The sequence below is a fragment of the Nerophis lumbriciformis genome, linkage group LG07 (assembly GCF_033978685.3).
Source record: "Nerophis lumbriciformis linkage group LG07, RoL_Nlum_v2.1, whole genome shotgun sequence".
Lineage (NCBI taxonomy): Eukaryota > Metazoa > Chordata > Actinopteri > Syngnathiformes > Syngnathidae > Nerophis > Nerophis lumbriciformis.
In genome coordinates this window covers 39,541,283-39,559,961 of record NC_084554.2, presented here as the reverse complement: position 1 = coordinate 39,559,961, position 18,679 = coordinate 39,541,283, and the positions used below count along the sequence as shown (strand labels likewise).

Below are 18,679 nucleotides of genomic sequence, written 5' to 3'. Positions count from 1 at the left end.
ACATATGAACCCTAAAGAGTATCTTATTCACCATTTGATTGGCAGCAGTTAACGGGTTATGTTTAAAAGCTCATACCAGCATTCTTCCCTGCTTGGCACTCAGCATCAAGGCTTGGAATTGGGGGTTAAATCACCAAAAATGATTCCCCGGCGCGGCGCCGCTGCTGCCCACTGCTCCCCTCACATCCCAGGGGGTGAGCAAGGGGATGGGTCAAATGCAGAGGACAAATTTCATTACACCTAGTGTGTGTGTGACAATCATTGGTACTTTAACTTAACTTTAACTTTACACATACAAACTGTAGCACACAAAAAAGCACATTTAATTAAAAAAACGTTATTATGGTCTTACCTTTACTTATAAGTGCGGGAACAGTGGTGTTTGTGTTGGAGGAGTTGTGAATGAATGAAATATGAAATCCGTGCTGCAGTCTGCAGGTGTACCTAATGTTGTGTCCCTGCAGTCGTTCACGTACGGCTCCTCCGGCGCGAGCAATGTTGTTTTTGCACTTTTTGGCTTCTTGTTAAGTTTTTTTGGGTGGATTCGGTCTTGCACGTGGAGGGTTTGGGTGTGGCTTTGGTTGGTGTGTCCACCAGGAGGCGGGTTTACTGCGAGCATCAGCCAGTGCGTCTTCGCAGCAGTTTTATGATCGCTCAGCACAAGAAATACGTTACACACATACAGTTGTTGACAAAATACACTGTACATTAAATACCTCAGCTAACTAAACTATGGAAATATATAGTATAATTCATATAGCAATACGGTCTCACTGCACTGCAGGCCAGCATTTAGCCGAGTCATTGCGCAATCCATGTTGAGGCACTGAGTGACGTGCCTCAACTGGCTGCTGATCACCGCACCGTCTCTTCTCAGTATTTGAACGGCAAATGTGAAAATTCAGCTATTTTGAATAATAATAATCTAAAACTGGTGAAGTTAAATGGAAAATAACTTTATAGTATAATCACTGAATACATATAACAATTTAATAAATATTTTTTCTTTTTACATTTTTTTTCTTTCCATGATGGCAGGTGAGGCCATATATATATATATATATATATATATATATATATATATATATATATATATATATATATATATATATATATATATATATATATATATATATATATATATATATATATACACACCGGTATTAGTATAGTACCGTGATACTAATGAATAATTTTCGGTACGATACCATCTCTGAAACGTACCGGTCCCGCGTCGAAGTCACGTCGTGACATTGCTGGTTTACAGGCAGACGAGCATGTTCGGCGGCACACAATCACAGAGTACTTACAAGCAGGCACAGTGTGTAGACAGAAAAGGGAGAACCATAAAGGTGAAGTTATAACACTGAAACGCCCACAGGAAGAGATGCTTTAAGGCATGGCTAGCCAGTTAGCATCTAACGTCCATCCGCCGTCGGCAGTGTTTTAGCTACTCCTAAATCACTAATCTTCGCCTCCATGGCGACAAATAAAGTAAGTTTCTTACAAGTATAATCCCTGCAGGGTGAGGAATAGCTAAACTTAGCTCACAGGCATCAAAATGTAAACAAACACCATGGGTGGATCTACACCTAACATCCACTGTAATGATATCAAGTACAGGCACGTATCTAGTCCATACTACTATGATTACGTCGATATTTTTTGGCATCACAACATCTTTCGTTTTTTCAAATGTATATTATGTTTATAAACTCAGGAAATATGTCCCTGGACACATGAGGACTTCGAATATGACCAATGTATGATCCTGTAACTACTTGGTATAGGATTGATACCCAAATTTGTGGTATCATCCAAAACTAATGTAAAGTATCCAAACAACAGAAGAAAAAGTGATTATTACAGTGTAGATAGAACATGTTAAAAAAGAAAGTAAGCAGATATTAACAGTAAATGAACAAGTAGATTAATAATTAATTTTCTACCACTTGTCCTTAATAATGTTGACAAAATAATAGAATGATAAATGACACAATATGTTACTGCATATGTCAGCAGACTAATTAGGAGCCTTTGTTTGTTTACTTACTAATAAAAGACAAGTTGTCTAGTATGTTCACTATTTCATTTAAGGACTTAACTGCAATAAGAAACATATGTTTAATGTACCCTAAGATTTTTTGTTAAAATAAAGCCAATAATGCACTTTTTTTGTGGTCCCCTTTATTTAGAAAAGTACCAAAATTAATTTAGCAAGTATCGTTACATTAGTATATATACATGTATACATATGTACATACGCTAAGATGGAGCTCTTGAATGTAAACGGGTAGGGGGATCAATTCAAATATCAACAGTAATGTTAACACATATAGTCTCAATTTATGTTCGATACTACAGTGATTAGATCGATATTTTTGTTATTATCCTAAAATCGTTTTAGGGCGTTTTTGTTATTGTTTAAAATAAGTCCCTGGGCACAGGAGGACTTTTAAGTCCAAAAATCTAAGGATATCAATAGAACTATTTGTAGTTTTTCCATATGTTTACTAATTTTGCACTATTGATTTTAATTTGCTCAAAATATTGTATGTAATAAAAGAGGATAAGGAAAAAGTTATATATTTCATTGATATTGTTACACTTTCATTCTGTGGTTATGTCTGATTATATTTGTGATGATGAAATGTAATCATTCAATGATCTTGATCATTAGAAGAATCAGTATCAGCATTAGTATGACCAAGACTGTTACTAATAACTACTGTGTTGGATCCATACCCAAATGTATGGAAAATAACTAATGTGAAGTATCCAAACAACAGAAGAATAAGTACTTATTACATTTTAACACATGTGTATTGATTAACACCACAAACCACCTAAATAAGTTACTGTAAGTGAGGGCGGGGCTTTTCCTCTGCTTCCCTTTTTTACTGTAAGTTTGTGAAGATGAACTAAAAAGCAATAAACCAAGCGTTTTTCCTCTAAATAAAAAGCAGCAGCTGAGGACTGCAGCCACTTAAACAACAACAACAGTGGGCCTCTCGGGGGTCCGCGCTCGCCGCCTTTCGCCCGGGAATGTCATAGCGGTAACCTCTTCCCCTCGGATGCACGCAATGTGACGAGATGGTGCGCATTGATTGCTGACTTAATGCTTCACGCTTTAATGGCTGACTTTGTCTCTCGCTATTTGCACCCTTCTTGCATCAGAAGCAAACAAAGAAATAACCCGTTATTGTTTCGCTTTCAGAAACGTTGGTGCATTGTGTCCAATAAGGATAATAAAACCAATCCAATGAATATAAGCTTAGCTACCTGCTTTTAGCTTTGTAGTAGATGATCTGATTGATATTTTTTTTTTACCATAATCAATGAAAAACTATTCCCCGGTCCGCACTTTAGGGGTCAGGTCACTCAAAGGCACCTCTATTTATTTTATTTTGAATTGGTTTCTTTGCATTTATTAGCAGGACGTTTGAATCATGATGAAAATATTGCCAAGTATGAGTAACTTCAATATTTTAGGACACGCCCTCCATCCTGGACTGGCCCCTCCCACAGCCGACCTACGACGAGGTTGCTACGGAACTGCCGGACCAATCGGAGGACCAGGAGGTGCGATCCATCAACAAAGGGACAACGGAAGAGGCCCCGCCCACTCCCTCCGGCGCCGCCATGTTGGGCAGGAACGAGTCTCAGTCGGCCGACCTCTTCCAGGAGCTCCAGCGAGAGGTGGAGAGGTGTTGAAGTCCGAGGTATCGTTGTTTGAGCTAACTTGCTGTCCCCATGCTGACGTAGGTGATGGTGAAGCTGCAGGTTCCCATGGCGACAGGCCGCTCTCTGCCCTCCTCGCCGCTCCCGCCGCCACTGGCCCCGCTCACGCCTCACCGGCAGATCTACCTGCCGCCTCCCTCGCCGTCCTCCAGCTTCACGTCGGGCTTCGGGGACCGACCGGTGGTGCCGCCCCGCAGCCCCGCGCCGCCGCTGCGCCCCTCCAAGGGCGCCTCCCACCCGCACCACAGCTCCATCTCTCTGGAGCTGGAGGACACGCCTCCCCAGATCCCTCCGCGGGACCGCGCCCTCTCCCAGCCGGGTTCGCGCTCCTCCTCGCCGCTCACTCTGGTGCCGTCCTCCCTCTTCCTTCCACCTCCCCCGCTTTCCGTCTCCCCCCGTCGGGCGTCTGGCCTCCTGGGTCCCCTGCTGTCCTGCTCCCCTCCCAAAGGCCCGCCTCCTGGTTCTTCTTCCTCCTTTTTGGATCCTCTGGCCTTGCGGGAGCCTCGTGGAGTCTCCTCCGCGATTGACAGCTCGCAGAGCTCTGCCCCGGCCCCATTGCCAGAGCGACCAGCTATACTGGAAAGGTGCGATGACGACATATCGAGAGTTTTCGGCGTGAGATGCTTGTAGCGGCAGTTATGAAAGAGCGTTCTATTTTCCGCCCCGCTGGCACATACAACACTGTTTTTACCGCAGCTTTGATAAGCAGAAGAATGGAAAAAAGTCATGCAAGAATCACTCAATACAATCTCTGCTTGACTGACAGGCTCGCGTGTATTTATCTCCCTGTGTGCTGAATCACTTCGCACACCTCCAATGTTTGCGCCCTTTGACGTCATTCCTTCCAAGATGTTTGCTTTTGATTCCCTCAGTCTACACTAAAAAAAAAAAGGATATAAGTAAATGATAAAAATATATTCTCCGGAAGTACCTCAACTTGTGAGTTTAATTAGTCCTGTGAGGGAGATCTTAACTCAAAACACTAAAATCGACATCCCCTATTGAAATGAATAGAAACCAATTAAATCTGTGCTTGTCCCGCTCACCCCCAAATGTTAACATGTAACTTGTAGGGATGTGACTCTTTGGGCACCTAAGGATTGGATTTCTGTGGTGACTATTCGATTCAACAGGATTCTCGATTTGAACTGATTCTCGCAATATATTTTTTGGGTGTAGTAATTATAATTAAACTTTTTTAAAACAGCTTACAGGTTAGTAAAGCTCTTTGTTGCATAGAGATGGCCTTAAAACGTCCATCCATCCATTTTCGACCGCTTATTCCCTTTGGGGTGGCCTTAAAACGTATTTAGAAAAATAGATTCTTAGTAAAAAAAAAAATATATGTATATATATATATATATATATATATATATATATATATATATATATATATATAAACATATCTACAGTAGGTAAGGTTTTCATATGGTCCAATTCCTGGGTGGATCTCAGATAAGAGGAAGGACTGGGGGTTAATCATTTTGGAATGCTATCGGCTGAAAATGAAGGAAAGCGCCACTCTACGTGGCAACTGACGCTGTGGTCAAAGTTGGAAGTGCCACAAAACACATTTCAAGATATTCAACACTCTACTGCCATCTGGCGGCTAAAGTGGACAGTGAACCCTCCCAATTCGTCACGTATCCTGTGTCTGGTAAACCGGGATGAATGGGGCCCTATGAATCCCCCTTCCTACTGTATGTGTGTGTGTATGTATATATATATATATATATATATATATATATATATATATATATATAAAATAATTATGAATCGATTAAGAATCGGAATGAATAAAAATTGCGATTCGGATGTGAATCGATTTTTTTTTTGCGCACCCCTAGTACATTCCTTTTAAAAATAAAATTGCATGTACAAATTTATGTTATATAAACACAATATAATAGAATGTACAACTATAGTAGTTTCATAAAATAATGTACAGCATTTACCTTTAGAGAGTGGACTTTGACAGTTTCTTCTTCAATCTGCTTCTCTGTCAAACACACCGTCAGCAGCTTCTTGATATTTTCATGGATGAATGTTCGCCGTTTCCTTATTATTTTAACATTCTTGGCTGGTGTTACTCATTTTGCTTCAGTATGGTGCAGACTCACAGTGATACAAAACTGCTTCGTCAAGTTGGCTTTTGATGATTTCTTTCTTTCAGTTAGAGACTATCGTTCACTTTTTTTTCCTCGGCACTGTCCTTTACACTCACTTTCTTCCTTCCCATGTTTGTAAAACTAAGTTACGTCGATCTTTAGCTATAAGCTAATGCTAGCGAGTAAGATCAGATGTTTTAGGCGGATCTTAAGGGGTTCACTTTGACATTTCGTATGCTAAGTAATGTCAGGGATTCTTGTGACTCAACCTTTTACTTGTAACTTAAAGCAGACTACTTAACCAGTAATGACACTTAGCTCAAAACACTCTTATTTAAGTTAATATACTTCTCTATATACACTTAATTTATAATATAATTTTAAATATTGTGTGAATACACTTTGAAAAAGAAACAAGTGTTTTCAAAAGGCAGTATTTAATACTTCCTGTCTCCCTCTAATCAAGGTACGGCGCAGCCAATATGGCGGCGGTCAAACCAATGATACAGCACCCTGCCCGGGCCAAGTCCAACTCCTCTTACAACAACAACAACAACGGACGGACGGCAGCTCCCAGCATGCAACGGGAGCTGAGCATCATACAGGTGTGTGCAAGGAAGAAGACAACACGCACGAAGCGAGCGTCTGGTAATATCCTGCGCCGTGTTTGTCTTGGAGCAGGTCCAAGGAGCCGTTCATGGGGTCACACTGGACGAGTGTCAGGCTGCGCTGCAAAGTCAAAACTGGGGAATCCAGCAGGCCGTCGACCATTTGAAGGTAGCTAGTTTATGTGCCTCACAGTCAAAATATCTAATTTTAGGGTAAATGACGCTTGTGGCGCCCCCGACTGGTTGTGCTCACAATACTTTGGAAAACACATGTAATCATTAGACCGGTCACCAAATACTACCTTGGAAAAAACTTTGGCTCTCCAAGTACCAACATAATAATCAACATTAAAATACAGTAGTGTAACTAGACTGATCTCCAGTTTGACCCCGATTGAGACGTGGTTGAATTGTGGATGATTGTTGAGCCTTTTGTCTGCTTTTGTGTATTGCTGCACCATGTTGGGGCCATTCAGTCTGTGGCTTTATATCAATATTTGCATGCACTTATTTGACTGATTGTATCTTAAAAAAAAGAACATTTGATTTGTATTGTATTGTATTTCTGTTAGCTCGGTGTCAAAAAAAATTCTATAAATGTTTTAAAAAAAATACAGTAGCCTGGTAGGACTAAGAAGGTTGTATTTAATATTTTGACCACTGTCACATTACACACAGTGCACAAATATTGTCAAAAATGATACTCCATATGCAGTACATACACTATATTGCCAAAAGTATTTGGCCACCTGCCTTGACTCACATATGAACTTGAAGTGCCATCCCATTCCTAACCCATAGGGTTCAATATGATGTCGGACCACTTTTTGCAGCTATTACAGCTTCAACTCTTCTGGGAAGGCTGTCCACAAGGTTGCAGAGTGTGTTTATAGGAATTTTCGACTATTCTTCCAAAAGCGCATTGGTGAGGTCACACACTGATGTTTGCCGAGACGGCCTGGCTCTCAGTCTCCGTTCTAATTAATCCCAAAGGTGTTCTACCGGGTTCAGGTCAGGACTCTGTGCAGGCCAGTCAAGTTCTTCCACACCAGACTCTGTCATCCATGTCTTTATGGACCTAGCTTTGTGCACTGGTGCACAGTCATTTTGGAAGAGGAAGGGGCCTTCTCCAAACTGTTCCCACAAGGATGGGAGCATGGAATTGTCCAAAATGTTTTGGTATCCTGGATCATTCAAAGTTCCTTTCACTGGAACTAAGGGGCCAAGCCCAACTCCTGAAAAACAACCCCACACCATGATTCCTCATCCCCCAAATTTCTGCACAATGCAGTCCGAAACGTAGCGTTCTCCTGGCAACCTCCAAACCCAGACTCGTCCATCAGATTGCCAGATGGAAAAGCGTGATTCATCACTCCAGAGAAGGCGTCTCCACTGCTCTAGAGTCCAGTGGCGATGTGCTTTACACCACTGCATCTGACGATTTGCATTGGACTTGTTGATGTATGGCTTAGATGCAGCTGCACGGCCATTTCCATGAAGCTCTCTGCGTACTGTACGTGGGCTAATTGGAAGGTAACATGATGTTTGGAGCTCTGTAGCAACTGACTGTGCAGAAAGTGGGCGACCTCTTTGCACTATGCGCTTCAGCATCCGCTGACCCCTCTCTGTCAGTTTACGTGGCCTACCACTTTGTCGCTGAGTTGCTGTTGTTCCCAAACTCTTGCATTTTCTTATAATAAAGCCGACCGTTGACTTTGGAATATTTAGGAGCGAGGAAATTTCCCAACTGGATTTGTTGCACAGGTGGCATCCTATGACAGTTCCACGCTGGAAATCACCGAGCTCCTGAGCGCGGCCCATTCTTTCACAAATGTTTGTAGAAACAGTCTCCATGCCTAAGTGCTTGATTTTATACACCTGTGGCCGGGCCAAGTGATTAGGACACCTGATTCTGATCATTTGGATGGGTGGCCAAATACTTTTGGCAATATAGTGTATTTCGAGACTTCTTTGTGGTACCACTAAATGGAGCACGCATATAGAATGTCCGCCCTGAAATCGGTAGGTCGTGAGTCATACCAAAGACTGTAAAAATGGGACCCATTACCTCGCTGCTTGGCATTCGGCATCAAGGGTTGGAATTGGGGGTTACATCACCAAAAATGATTTCTGGGCGCGGCCACCACTGCTGCTCACTGCTCCCCTCACCTCCCAGGGGGTGATCAAGGGGGATGGGTCAAATGCAGAGAATAATTTCGCCACACCTAGTGTGTGTGTGACAATCATTGTACTTTAACTTAATAACACTAGCGGTTCGGGAACCAAAGTTTGAGAATCACTGCATTAGACAAATGAGCACTTAGTTACGTGCCCCTGTAAATATGTTTTTGCTTGATGGCGGCCATATTTTCGACCTATTTTGTACCCGTTTTAGGTGGGTACCAACTTTGGTGGTGATTCGGCAAATTGCCTTGAAGTTACCGTGAGTCGTTTTGTAGCAACTGCATTCAGTTATGTAAGAAATTTCAAGTCATTCTGACTTATGGCAACATTGTTGTGTATTTGTCACAAAAATAAAATCACGGGCAACACTCTTTTTTTATTATTATTTATTTATTTATTTATTTTTTAGCCTGCTTAGTGGCCTTGTGGTTAGAGTGTCTGCCCTGAGATCGGTAGGTCGTGAGTTAATACCAAAGTCATACCAAAGACGATAAAAATTTGACCCACTACCTCCCTGCTTGGCATTCAGCATCAAGGTTTGGAATTGGGGGTTGAATCACCAAAATGATTTCCGAGCGCGGCCACCGCTGCTGCTCACTGCTCCCCTCACCTCCCAAGGGGCGGAACAAGGGGATGGGTGAAACGCAGAGAGTAATTTCAGTGACTATCAGTGGTACTTTAACTTTAACTTTTTGATAAATTAAAAGTAAAAAAAATCCTAAATCTTCTAATATTCATTCCACAATGGTGGATTGCCGCAAAAGTGGGCGGAGCAACACTAAGTTTTTCTTCATTTTCACTTCCTGTAGCTGGGAAATGTCCCAATATTTTTCTCCCAAGTTGTATGGCGACGACAACAACAACAAAAGCCTTATCAGATGACATTTATTGTACTGTTTTGTTTTCTGTCATTGTGGATGAAGGTGGAGCAGTTGTTTCGTCTGGGCCTGCGGTCCCGGTCCGAGTGCGAGGCGCTGCTGCGGCGCTGCCAGTGGAACCTGGAACAGGCCAGCTCGCTCATGCTGGACGCGTATGGACCGCACTGCAACAGCATATGTAAATAATCACCATTTGAAATAAAAAGTGGTGTTCCCCAGGGCTCTATGATAGATCCACGGTATGTTACATCCGCTGACTGCCTCTCTCTCAATTGTCTGACAGGAAGTGACGGCAGCAGGAGATATCAGCGGTGACTCTTCTGTCCAAGGACCCGGCATTGAATGTTCTCCTCTTGTATGTACTGTGAACACATGCTCCAAACTGGTGTCGCACAATTGAACCGCTTACTTGAACTCAGACATGCGCTGGTTATTTATTTTTACTACTTAAATGTCATATTTGAGATGCACCAACTTACTGCAGCTGTATAAAAAGAAACCCCACGCGAATGCGCAACACTTCTTATGTCGTGTATCCGCAGGTGGAAATAAAAGTGGTATGAAAAGAGAATGCCCCCGGGATCAAACGTGTGACCTTTCCATTACGGGACAAGTCTCTCTACCACACTCCATCCCTCCCCGCTCATATTGATTGCAGTGGCGCTCTGAATCAGTGTGTGATCCCTGGACGGCTTTTCTCATCCACAACATCACTAAGCACTCCTGTCGCATTTACCGATGGTGCGTGACACACACACACACACACACACACACACACACACACACACACACACACACACACACACACACACACACACACTCCATTCACTCACTCAGTTTGCAGACAGACAATCTACCTCATGACTCAATCAAATTTGTGGTATCAAATCACATGACGAGTTTGATGCCAGACAAGTAAGTAAGTGAGATTTCCCAGCCTGCTGAATGACTTGTCAGTTGTGCTTACTCAGCTTGGGCTTGGACTTCGGACTGTTTATCCTAATGTTAGCTCCGTGTTCTCTGCCACGTTTTTATTTATTTATTTTTGGCATTCATTTAGTTAGCCAACAAATGAGGTTCCCCTGGAGTCAATCATGAGTCCACTGTAAAAATGTGTTTTTAAAAAGTCTGAGTCCGTTTTGCGTATTCTAAGGGTCGCACAGACTAGAGGGAATTCGTGGCTTTTTGAAGTGATCCGAATCCGGAGCCTGGCTCGTTATTATAGTTCTTTTTTTCATCTGTATTTATTTTTTTGTAATTAATGAAACAATCACTGGTAGCCATTATTAGATCATTTACTTACCTCAGTATTACTATTATTCTAAAATATTTACAATATATATTTTTTTCTGTTGTAAGTACACCTCTGCACAATGATAGGCAAGCTACCGTATTTTTCGGACTATAATTCGCAGTTTTTTTCATAGTTTGGCCGGGGGTGCGATTTATACTCTGGAGTGACTTATGTGTGAAATTAACACATTACTGTAAAATATCAAATAATATTATTTAGCTCATTCACGTAAGAGACTAGATGTATAAGATTTCAATGGGATTTAGCGATTAGGAGTGACAGATTTTTTGGTAAACGTATAGCATGTTCTATATGTTATAGTTATTTGAATGACTCTTACCATAATATGTTACGTTAACATACCAGGCACGTTCTCAGTTGGTTATTTATGCGTCATATAACGTACACTTATTCAGCCTGTTGTTCACTATTCTTTATTTATTTTACATTGCCTTTCAAATGTCTATTCTTGGTGTTGGGTTTTATCAAATAAATTTCCCCCAAAAAATGCGACTTATACTCCAGTGCGACTTATATGTTTTTTTCCTTCTTTATTATGCATTTTCGGCCGGTGCGACTTACACTCCGGTGCGACTTATACTCCGGAAAATACGATACTTGGAAAATGTAGTAAGCTAAGCTACAAGTTACTCTCGATGAAATGTAGCGCAGCTACAGGGGAAGCTATCCCCAAATAATTGTAGCAAGCTACACTACAAGCTACACAGCAAAAGTAGCTTACTACATCAAAGCTACATTTAACTGCATTCATATTAATGGGCCCCAAATGTATAATCAATCAAAGTTTATTTACATAGCCCTAAATCACAAGTGTCTCAAAGGGCTGCACAAGCCACAACATAATATCAATGTTAATGTAACTGAGAGTGTACAAATGACCCAAAAGGGGCCATTACTATTAACTATCTGTCATTTAGTTAAGGACACCCTACAACTACTTCTAGGGGTCCCTGCAACCCACTGTATGTATTTATTTAGTTTGCCTTTTCTTTTGCGCACCAATGTTGTTAATTTTCTCTACCTACAGTAAAAAAACAGCATCTATCTATATCTTGACCAAAAAAACATGATTTGTGTGTTGTTTGGGAACAGTTGTTAAAGGTTATTTGCAGTAAAACTTTTCATGAACTCAACTCACCGTGATGTGTGTTCCTAAATTTATGTTGGACGTCTTAGATGAAGAGAGCAGTTATGATTTCGGTTTACAGAGTTAACAACTAAAAACTAAGGGTTAGGCCATTGTTTTCTCTAAACCCATACATTTGTCTAAATGGACACGCATTATTGTGGGTTTCCTGCATGTCATCTTCATCAGTAAAGGAAAAATCTAAACTGCGGGAGAGAATTCCTCTGACATCAAGTATGTTTCTTTTTTTGTATTTTTCGAGTAGTCCGCTTGAAGCGTCCCTCTGTCTCTGACTCCCTCGTCATCATGAGACATGACTGTTATGATTTTGATTACTAATTTCGATAACCCGCCTTATCTTGCCTCTGATTGGTCAGTCCGTAATGTTTCGCCCTAACCTTAGCCATGACTAATCATACGAACACCAACCAATCATCATAGATTTTCTCCGTATGTATGGATGTTCTCATTCATCCAGGTCATTGGATTTTCTCCATATTTTTGGGGGGGCTGGGATTCGCAGTCCATTTTTTCTTCTGTGTAGCTTGTAGCTTTGGTGTACGCTACCTCGTTACATGGGTCTATAAGTAGCTAAACTACAGGAAAGGCTACTTGTTAAAAAGTAGCTAAGCTACCGCCAAGCTACTGGAACATTTAGTTAAGCTACGTAGCTTAGCTACATGTTGCTTGTTACTGCCTCTGCATAACATTGTATCCTTATTAACGTTAAAAAAAAAAACAAAAGAAAGAAATATAGCTCAACTTACAACAAATAATAACTTTATTAACATTATTAATAAAGATTTTAAATACATCAATTTGCCTGAAAAATAAGTAAATAATAGTTATTTAAATTAAAAAGATGTTTTGTCCGACTTGAATCCTTTGATATGAAAAATAAATGATCAGCAACATTAATAATATACAAACCCCGTTTCCATATGAGTTGGGAAATTGTGTTAGATGTAAATATAAACGGAATACAATTATTTGCAAATTATTTTTAACCCATATTCAGTTGAATATGCAACAAAGACAACATATTTGATGTTCAAATTGATAAACACTTTTTTTTTGCAAATGATCATTAACTTTAGAATTTGATGCCAGCAACACGTGACAAAGAAGTTGGGAAAGGTGGCAATAAATACTGATAAAGTTGAGGAATGCTCATCAAACACTTATTTGAAACATCCCACAGGTGTGCAGGCTAATTGGGAACAGGTGGGTGCCATGATTGGGTATAAAAACAGCTTCCCCAAAAATGCTCAGTCTTTCACAAGAAAGGATGGGGCGAGGTACACCCCTTTGTCCACAACTGCGTGAGCAAATAGTCAAACAGTTTAAGAACAACGTTTCTCAAAGTACAATTTCAAGAAATTTAGGGATTTCAACATCTACGGTCCATAATATCATCAAAAGGTTCAGAGAATCTGGAGAAATCACTCCACGTAAGCGGCATGGCCGGAAACCAACATTGAATGACCGTGACCTTCGATCCCTCAGACGGCACTGTATCAAAAACCGACATCAATCTCTAAAGTATATCACCACATGAGCTCAGGAACACTTCAGAAAACCACTGTCACTAAATACAGTTTGTCGCTACATCTGTAAGTGCAAGTTAAAGCTCTACTATGCAAAGCGAAAGCCATTTATCAACAACATCCAGAAACGCCGCCGGCTTCTCTGTGCCCGAGATCATCGAAGATGGACTCATGCAAAGTGGAAAAGTGTTCTGTGGTCTGACGAGTCCACATTTCAAATTGTTTTTGGAAATATTCGACATTGTGTCATCCGGACCAAAGGGGAAGCGAACCATCCAGACTGTTATAGACGCAAAGTTCAAAAGCCAGCATCTGTGATGGTATGGGGATGCATTAGTGCCCAAGGCATGGGTAACTTACACATCTGTGAAGGCACCATTAATGCTGAAAGGTACATACACGTTTTGGAACAACATATGCTGCCATCTAAGCGCAATCTTTTTCATGGACGCCCCTGCTTATTTCAGCAAGACAATGCCAAGCCACATTCAGCACGTGTTACAACAGCGTGGCTTCGTAAAAAAAGAGTGCGGGTACTTTCCTGGCCGGCCTGCAGTCCAGACCTGTCTCCCATCAAAAATGTGTGGCGCATTATGAAGCGTAAAATACGACAGAGGAGACCCCGGACTGTTGAACGACTGAAGCTGTACATAAAACAAGAATGGGAAAGAATTCCACTTTCAAAGCTTCAACAATTAGTTCCCTCAGTTCCCAATCGTTTATTGAGTGTTGTTAAAAGGAAAGGCTATGTAACACAGTGGTGAACATGACCTTTCCCAACTACTTTGGCACGTGTTGCAGCCATGAAATTCTAAGTTAATTATTATTTGCAAAAAAAACTAAAACGTTTATGAGTTTGAACATCAAATATCTTGTCTTTGTAGTGCATTCAATTGAATATGGGTTGAAAAGGATTTGCAAATCATTGTATTCCGTTTATATTTACATCCAACACAATTTCCCAACTCATATGGAAACGGGGTTTGTATAAAACACTGTAACCTTTAAAACAATTTGTGTAGATTTTTTTTCATCAAAATGAGGAAGTTAGGTGAATGGCTAGAATAAGCACATTTTGTCATGCACAGCTTTTCGAAGCGGGCTTTGAAGCATGATACGGATAAGGCATGTTCCCCGGGGTCACACGCGCCCTTTCCTGGCATCGCACTGTCCCACCCCCTGTGCTCCAAAACGAATAGAAGTAAAAAAGTTAAGACCATGGTTGAAGACACCGAAACGAGCTCGCTAGTTTTCTAAACATCGAGCTCGCTTACTTGCTGTCACCTCCATTCGCTCCCCCAGTCACAACGTTGACGGCTGTCCACTTTGCAGCTAATCACTTTTGGTTGATTACAAACCGAACATTGTTAGTTCCGAACCAGTTGTAGTTCTGGAGTATTTGTTAGTAGCCAGCGAGAAGGTATATTTTCGAAGTGACTGATGTTAACAGAGGTCACAACACTGGAAGTATATTACCCAATGGGGAATGGCTACAGGATAGAGTTGCCAAATGGGAAATACTTTCTGAGTTTTTTGCATGCATGTTATAGAGAAGTGTTTTTCAACCACTGTGTCGCGGCGAGTGTGCCGTGGGAGATTATGCAGTTTCACCTTTATGGGTTAAAAATATTTTTTGAAAACCAGTAATTATAATGTGCCGTTGTCGAGTGTCGGTGCTGTCTAGAGCTCAGCAGAGTAACCATGTTATACCATAACATATATTAGTAGATGGCAGCCGGTAACTAATTGCTTTGTAGATGTCGGGAACAGGTCGTGTGAGGCGACGATGGTTTGTTGTGACCACAATATGCAGGCGACAGCAGGAGGGTGCGTGCAGGTAAAAAGGTTTCTAATGCTTAAACCAAAAATAAACAAAAGGTGAGTGCCTCTAAGAAAAGGCATTGAAACTTAGGGATGGCTATTCAAAACTAAACTAAAACTGAACTGGCTTTTTCATGTATATATTCACTTCACACCATATTCATTGCACTTCTACATTTTTTATATTTCTATATATTTGCACATTGTTTTACTAGCATGCACACATCGCACTGTATGGAATGGCCTCAATCTCGTTACCTTGCGTAATGACAATAAAGCTGATTCTGATTCTTCTTCTGAAGTAAACAAAAACAGAATGCTGGACGACAGCAAAAACTTACAGCGTGTGGAGCAGACGGCGTCCACAAAGATGACATGACCGTCAAAAATGTCCCCACAAAGAAGGATAGCGTCCGCACAACTTAAATAGTCTTGATTGCGAAAACAAAGCAGGTGCAGGGAATAGCGTTCCAGGAAGACATGAAACTGCAACAGGAAAATACCAACAAAACAGGGAAAGCCACCAAAATAGGAGCGCAAGACAAGAACTAAAACACTACACACAGGAAAACACCAAAAAACATGAAATAAGTCACGGCGTGGTGTGACAGGTGGTGACAGTACACCTACTTTGAGACAAGAGCTATAGTGATGCATGCTTGGTTATGGTTTGAATTGATATCCAACAATTGCGAGAACAACTTTTTATTGTCCAAATCGGCTACTGAGTTTCATTTTTTCAATGATTTCTGCTGGTGGTGTGCCTCGGGATTTATTCAATGAAAAATGTGAAATGTGCTCTGGCTCAGAAAAGGCTGAAAAACACTGTTATTAAACCTAGATGTCAAAGTCAAGAATGTGCTTGTTCTATTTTTGGCCAAAGTAAGACAAAGAAAATAATCTAAAGTTGTCTTTATTTTGAAGTTATTATGCCATGATTTTTACCAGTCCGGCCCGCGTGGGAATACATTTTCCTTCATACGGCCCTTGAGCTAAAATGAGTTTGACACCCCTGTAATATAGAATTTTACATGACGTTTTAATGATAATAATGTTACTAAATTTTCTACGAAAGAAAAACTAAACATTCTTTGATAAATTACATGGGACAAAAAGACAGCCAAAGGAGGTTGGTCGATGAGAATACATCTAAATGTAAAAAATATTATAGAAATGCAAGAAATGTAGTCTTGTTTTTCAAAAATGTATTCCGGGGTTTGTATGGCAGCACTTTGTGCCGATAGAAATGTTCCTCTTTTTTTCTCAAACGGTGCTCACATCCCTGATTTGAACAAAACAGAAATAAAACGCTTGAAAGTAAAATGTAAATAAAAGTTTAAATAAAACTAGAATGAAAATTGTCGACACTGCATCACCGTGTGCACAAAAAATGGCTCCTAAACGAACAGCTCATGACTGCTAATCGGTTCTCATCGTTCACCTAAGAGAGCCATTCAAACGACTCGATTCGTTCGCAAACGTCTCTTGTCTAAAGGACTAGTCGTCTTTAAGCGCCATAATGACGTTTTGAGCTTGATGTAGACATATTTTTGTTCCACCGAGGGCATTTACGTTGCTTTTCAGAACACGAAACCCCCCCCCCCCAGATATGTTCTTGCAGTGCAATGGTGCAACGGAAGAAGGGGAAGATGGCCAGACTTGCTTGGATTAGTTTTTATTTTTCTTCCTGAATTTTGTGCTAAAATGGGTAAGTAACCTACAGGTGGGTTGCATAATGACGTCATATCCGTTTTTCTTCTTCGCGGCTTAATTGACACAATGGTCAAGCAGCTTGAGCGTAGCATTTTAAACAACTGAGAGTGAGTGTAGAGTTTGAGCAGAAAATGCTCTGTTTTTGGGTGTTCCAGTGGTTGAAATAGAGAGATAGGAAAGAGCTTTCATAAAGTCCTGAAAGAAATGGTTCGTAAAGGTAATAAAGTCAAGGAAAATACGAGACTTTCATCATCTACAATCGGCCCATGCTTGTGTCTGCAGCGATCACTTTGTAAAATGCTTATTTGAACATTTGATTTAAGAAACTTTCTGTGATGCAATCGAGTTTATTCTCTACTGTATTCAGAATCAGAATCAGAATCAGGAATACTTTATTAGTCCCCGAGGGGAAATAAAAATGTTGTGTATTAGTAGGGTTTAAGAGCAGAACTAAACGTTAAAAAGGACAAGAGATCACATTGTGTTCTTTTGTGGTTGCTATGCCTAATTATAACTATGAAGACATGGTTGTGCACATAAACTAACGTCATACTAAAGTACTAGTAATAAATATTGGGATTGTTGGTCCAATCCACCCTTATTTTCTTTCTTGATTTTCATAACAGAAACTAAAATCTTAGTTGTAATTGTACAGGAAAGCCAAGTGCTTTATTCAACATGGATGACCACATTATAGCGTCTTTAGTGATATTTGTTTGCATCAAGAAAATATTCTTACTAGTAATAATAAACTAGATGAATGAATCTCTCATGGGCTCAACAGCATATACTGAATCTTGATATTGCTATAGCAAACATTTTTTGTCATAATTTGTGGTCTAGATCAGTGTTTTTCAACCACTGTGCCGCGGCACACTAGTGTGCCGTGAGATACAGTCTGGTGTGCCGTGGGAGATTATGTAATTTCACCTAATTGGGTTAAAAATATGTTTTGCAAAGCAGTAATTATAGTCTGCAAATAATGTCCCGTTGTTGAGTGTCTGTACTGTCTAGAGCTCGGCAGAGTAACCATGTAATACTCTTCCATATCAGTAGGTGGAAGCAGGTAGCTAATTGCTATGTAGATGTCGGGAACTTGGTTTGTCGTGATCACAATATGCGGGAGGCAGTGTGCAGGTAAAAAGGTATCTAACGCTTAAACCAAAAATAAACAAAAGGTGAGTGCCCCTAAGAAAAGGCATTGAAGCTAAGGGAAGGCCATGCAGAACAAAACTAAAACTGAACTGGCTGCAAAGTAAACAAAAACAGAATGCTGGACGACAGCAAAGACTTACAGTGCGTGGAGCAGACGGCGTCCACAAAGTACACCCGTACATGACATGACAATCAACAATGTCCCCACAAAGAAGGATAGCGTCCGCACAACTTAAATATTCTTGATTGCGAAAACAAAGCAGGTGCGGGGAATAGCGTTCAAGGAAGACATGAAACTGCTACAGGAAAATCCCAACAAAACAGGAAAAGCCACCAAAATAGGAGCGCAAGACAAGAACTAAAACACAACACACAGGAGAACACCAAAAAAACTCAAAATAAGTCAAGTCATGATGTGACAGTACACCTACTTTGAGACAAGAGCTATAGTGATGCATGGTTGGTTATGGTTTAAATTAATAT

The 18,679-nt window shown here is 40.7% G+C and overlaps 1 protein-coding gene across 5 annotated transcripts in view; it reads left to right on the top strand.

The window, feature by feature from the left end:
- The window catches only part of tnk2a (tyrosine kinase, non-receptor, 2a), a 37,589-nt gene extending 25,548 nt beyond the window's left edge, over nucleotides 1-12,041 (top strand). For 4 of the 5 annotated variants that reach the window (XM_061965137.2, XM_061965133.2, XM_061965135.2 and 1 more), the window contains 6 exons: nucleotides 3,493-3,699; nucleotides 3,766-4,325; nucleotides 6,316-6,454; nucleotides 6,531-6,626; nucleotides 9,565-9,697; nucleotides 9,803-12,040. In XM_061965137.2, coding sequence (XP_061821121.1) covers nucleotides 3,493-3,699; nucleotides 3,766-4,325; nucleotides 6,316-6,454; nucleotides 6,531-6,626; nucleotides 9,565-9,697; nucleotides 9,803-9,804 — 1,137 coding nt within the window. In that variant the 3' untranslated portion in view covers nucleotides 9,805-12,040. Of the gene's footprint in view, nucleotides 1-3,492; nucleotides 3,700-3,765; nucleotides 4,326-6,315; nucleotides 6,455-6,530; nucleotides 6,627-9,564; nucleotides 9,698-9,802 lie in introns of all 5 variants that reach the window. The other variant, XM_061965136.2, reaches the window with a different exon arrangement.
- Nucleotides 12,042-18,679: the final 6,638 nt, after the last annotated feature.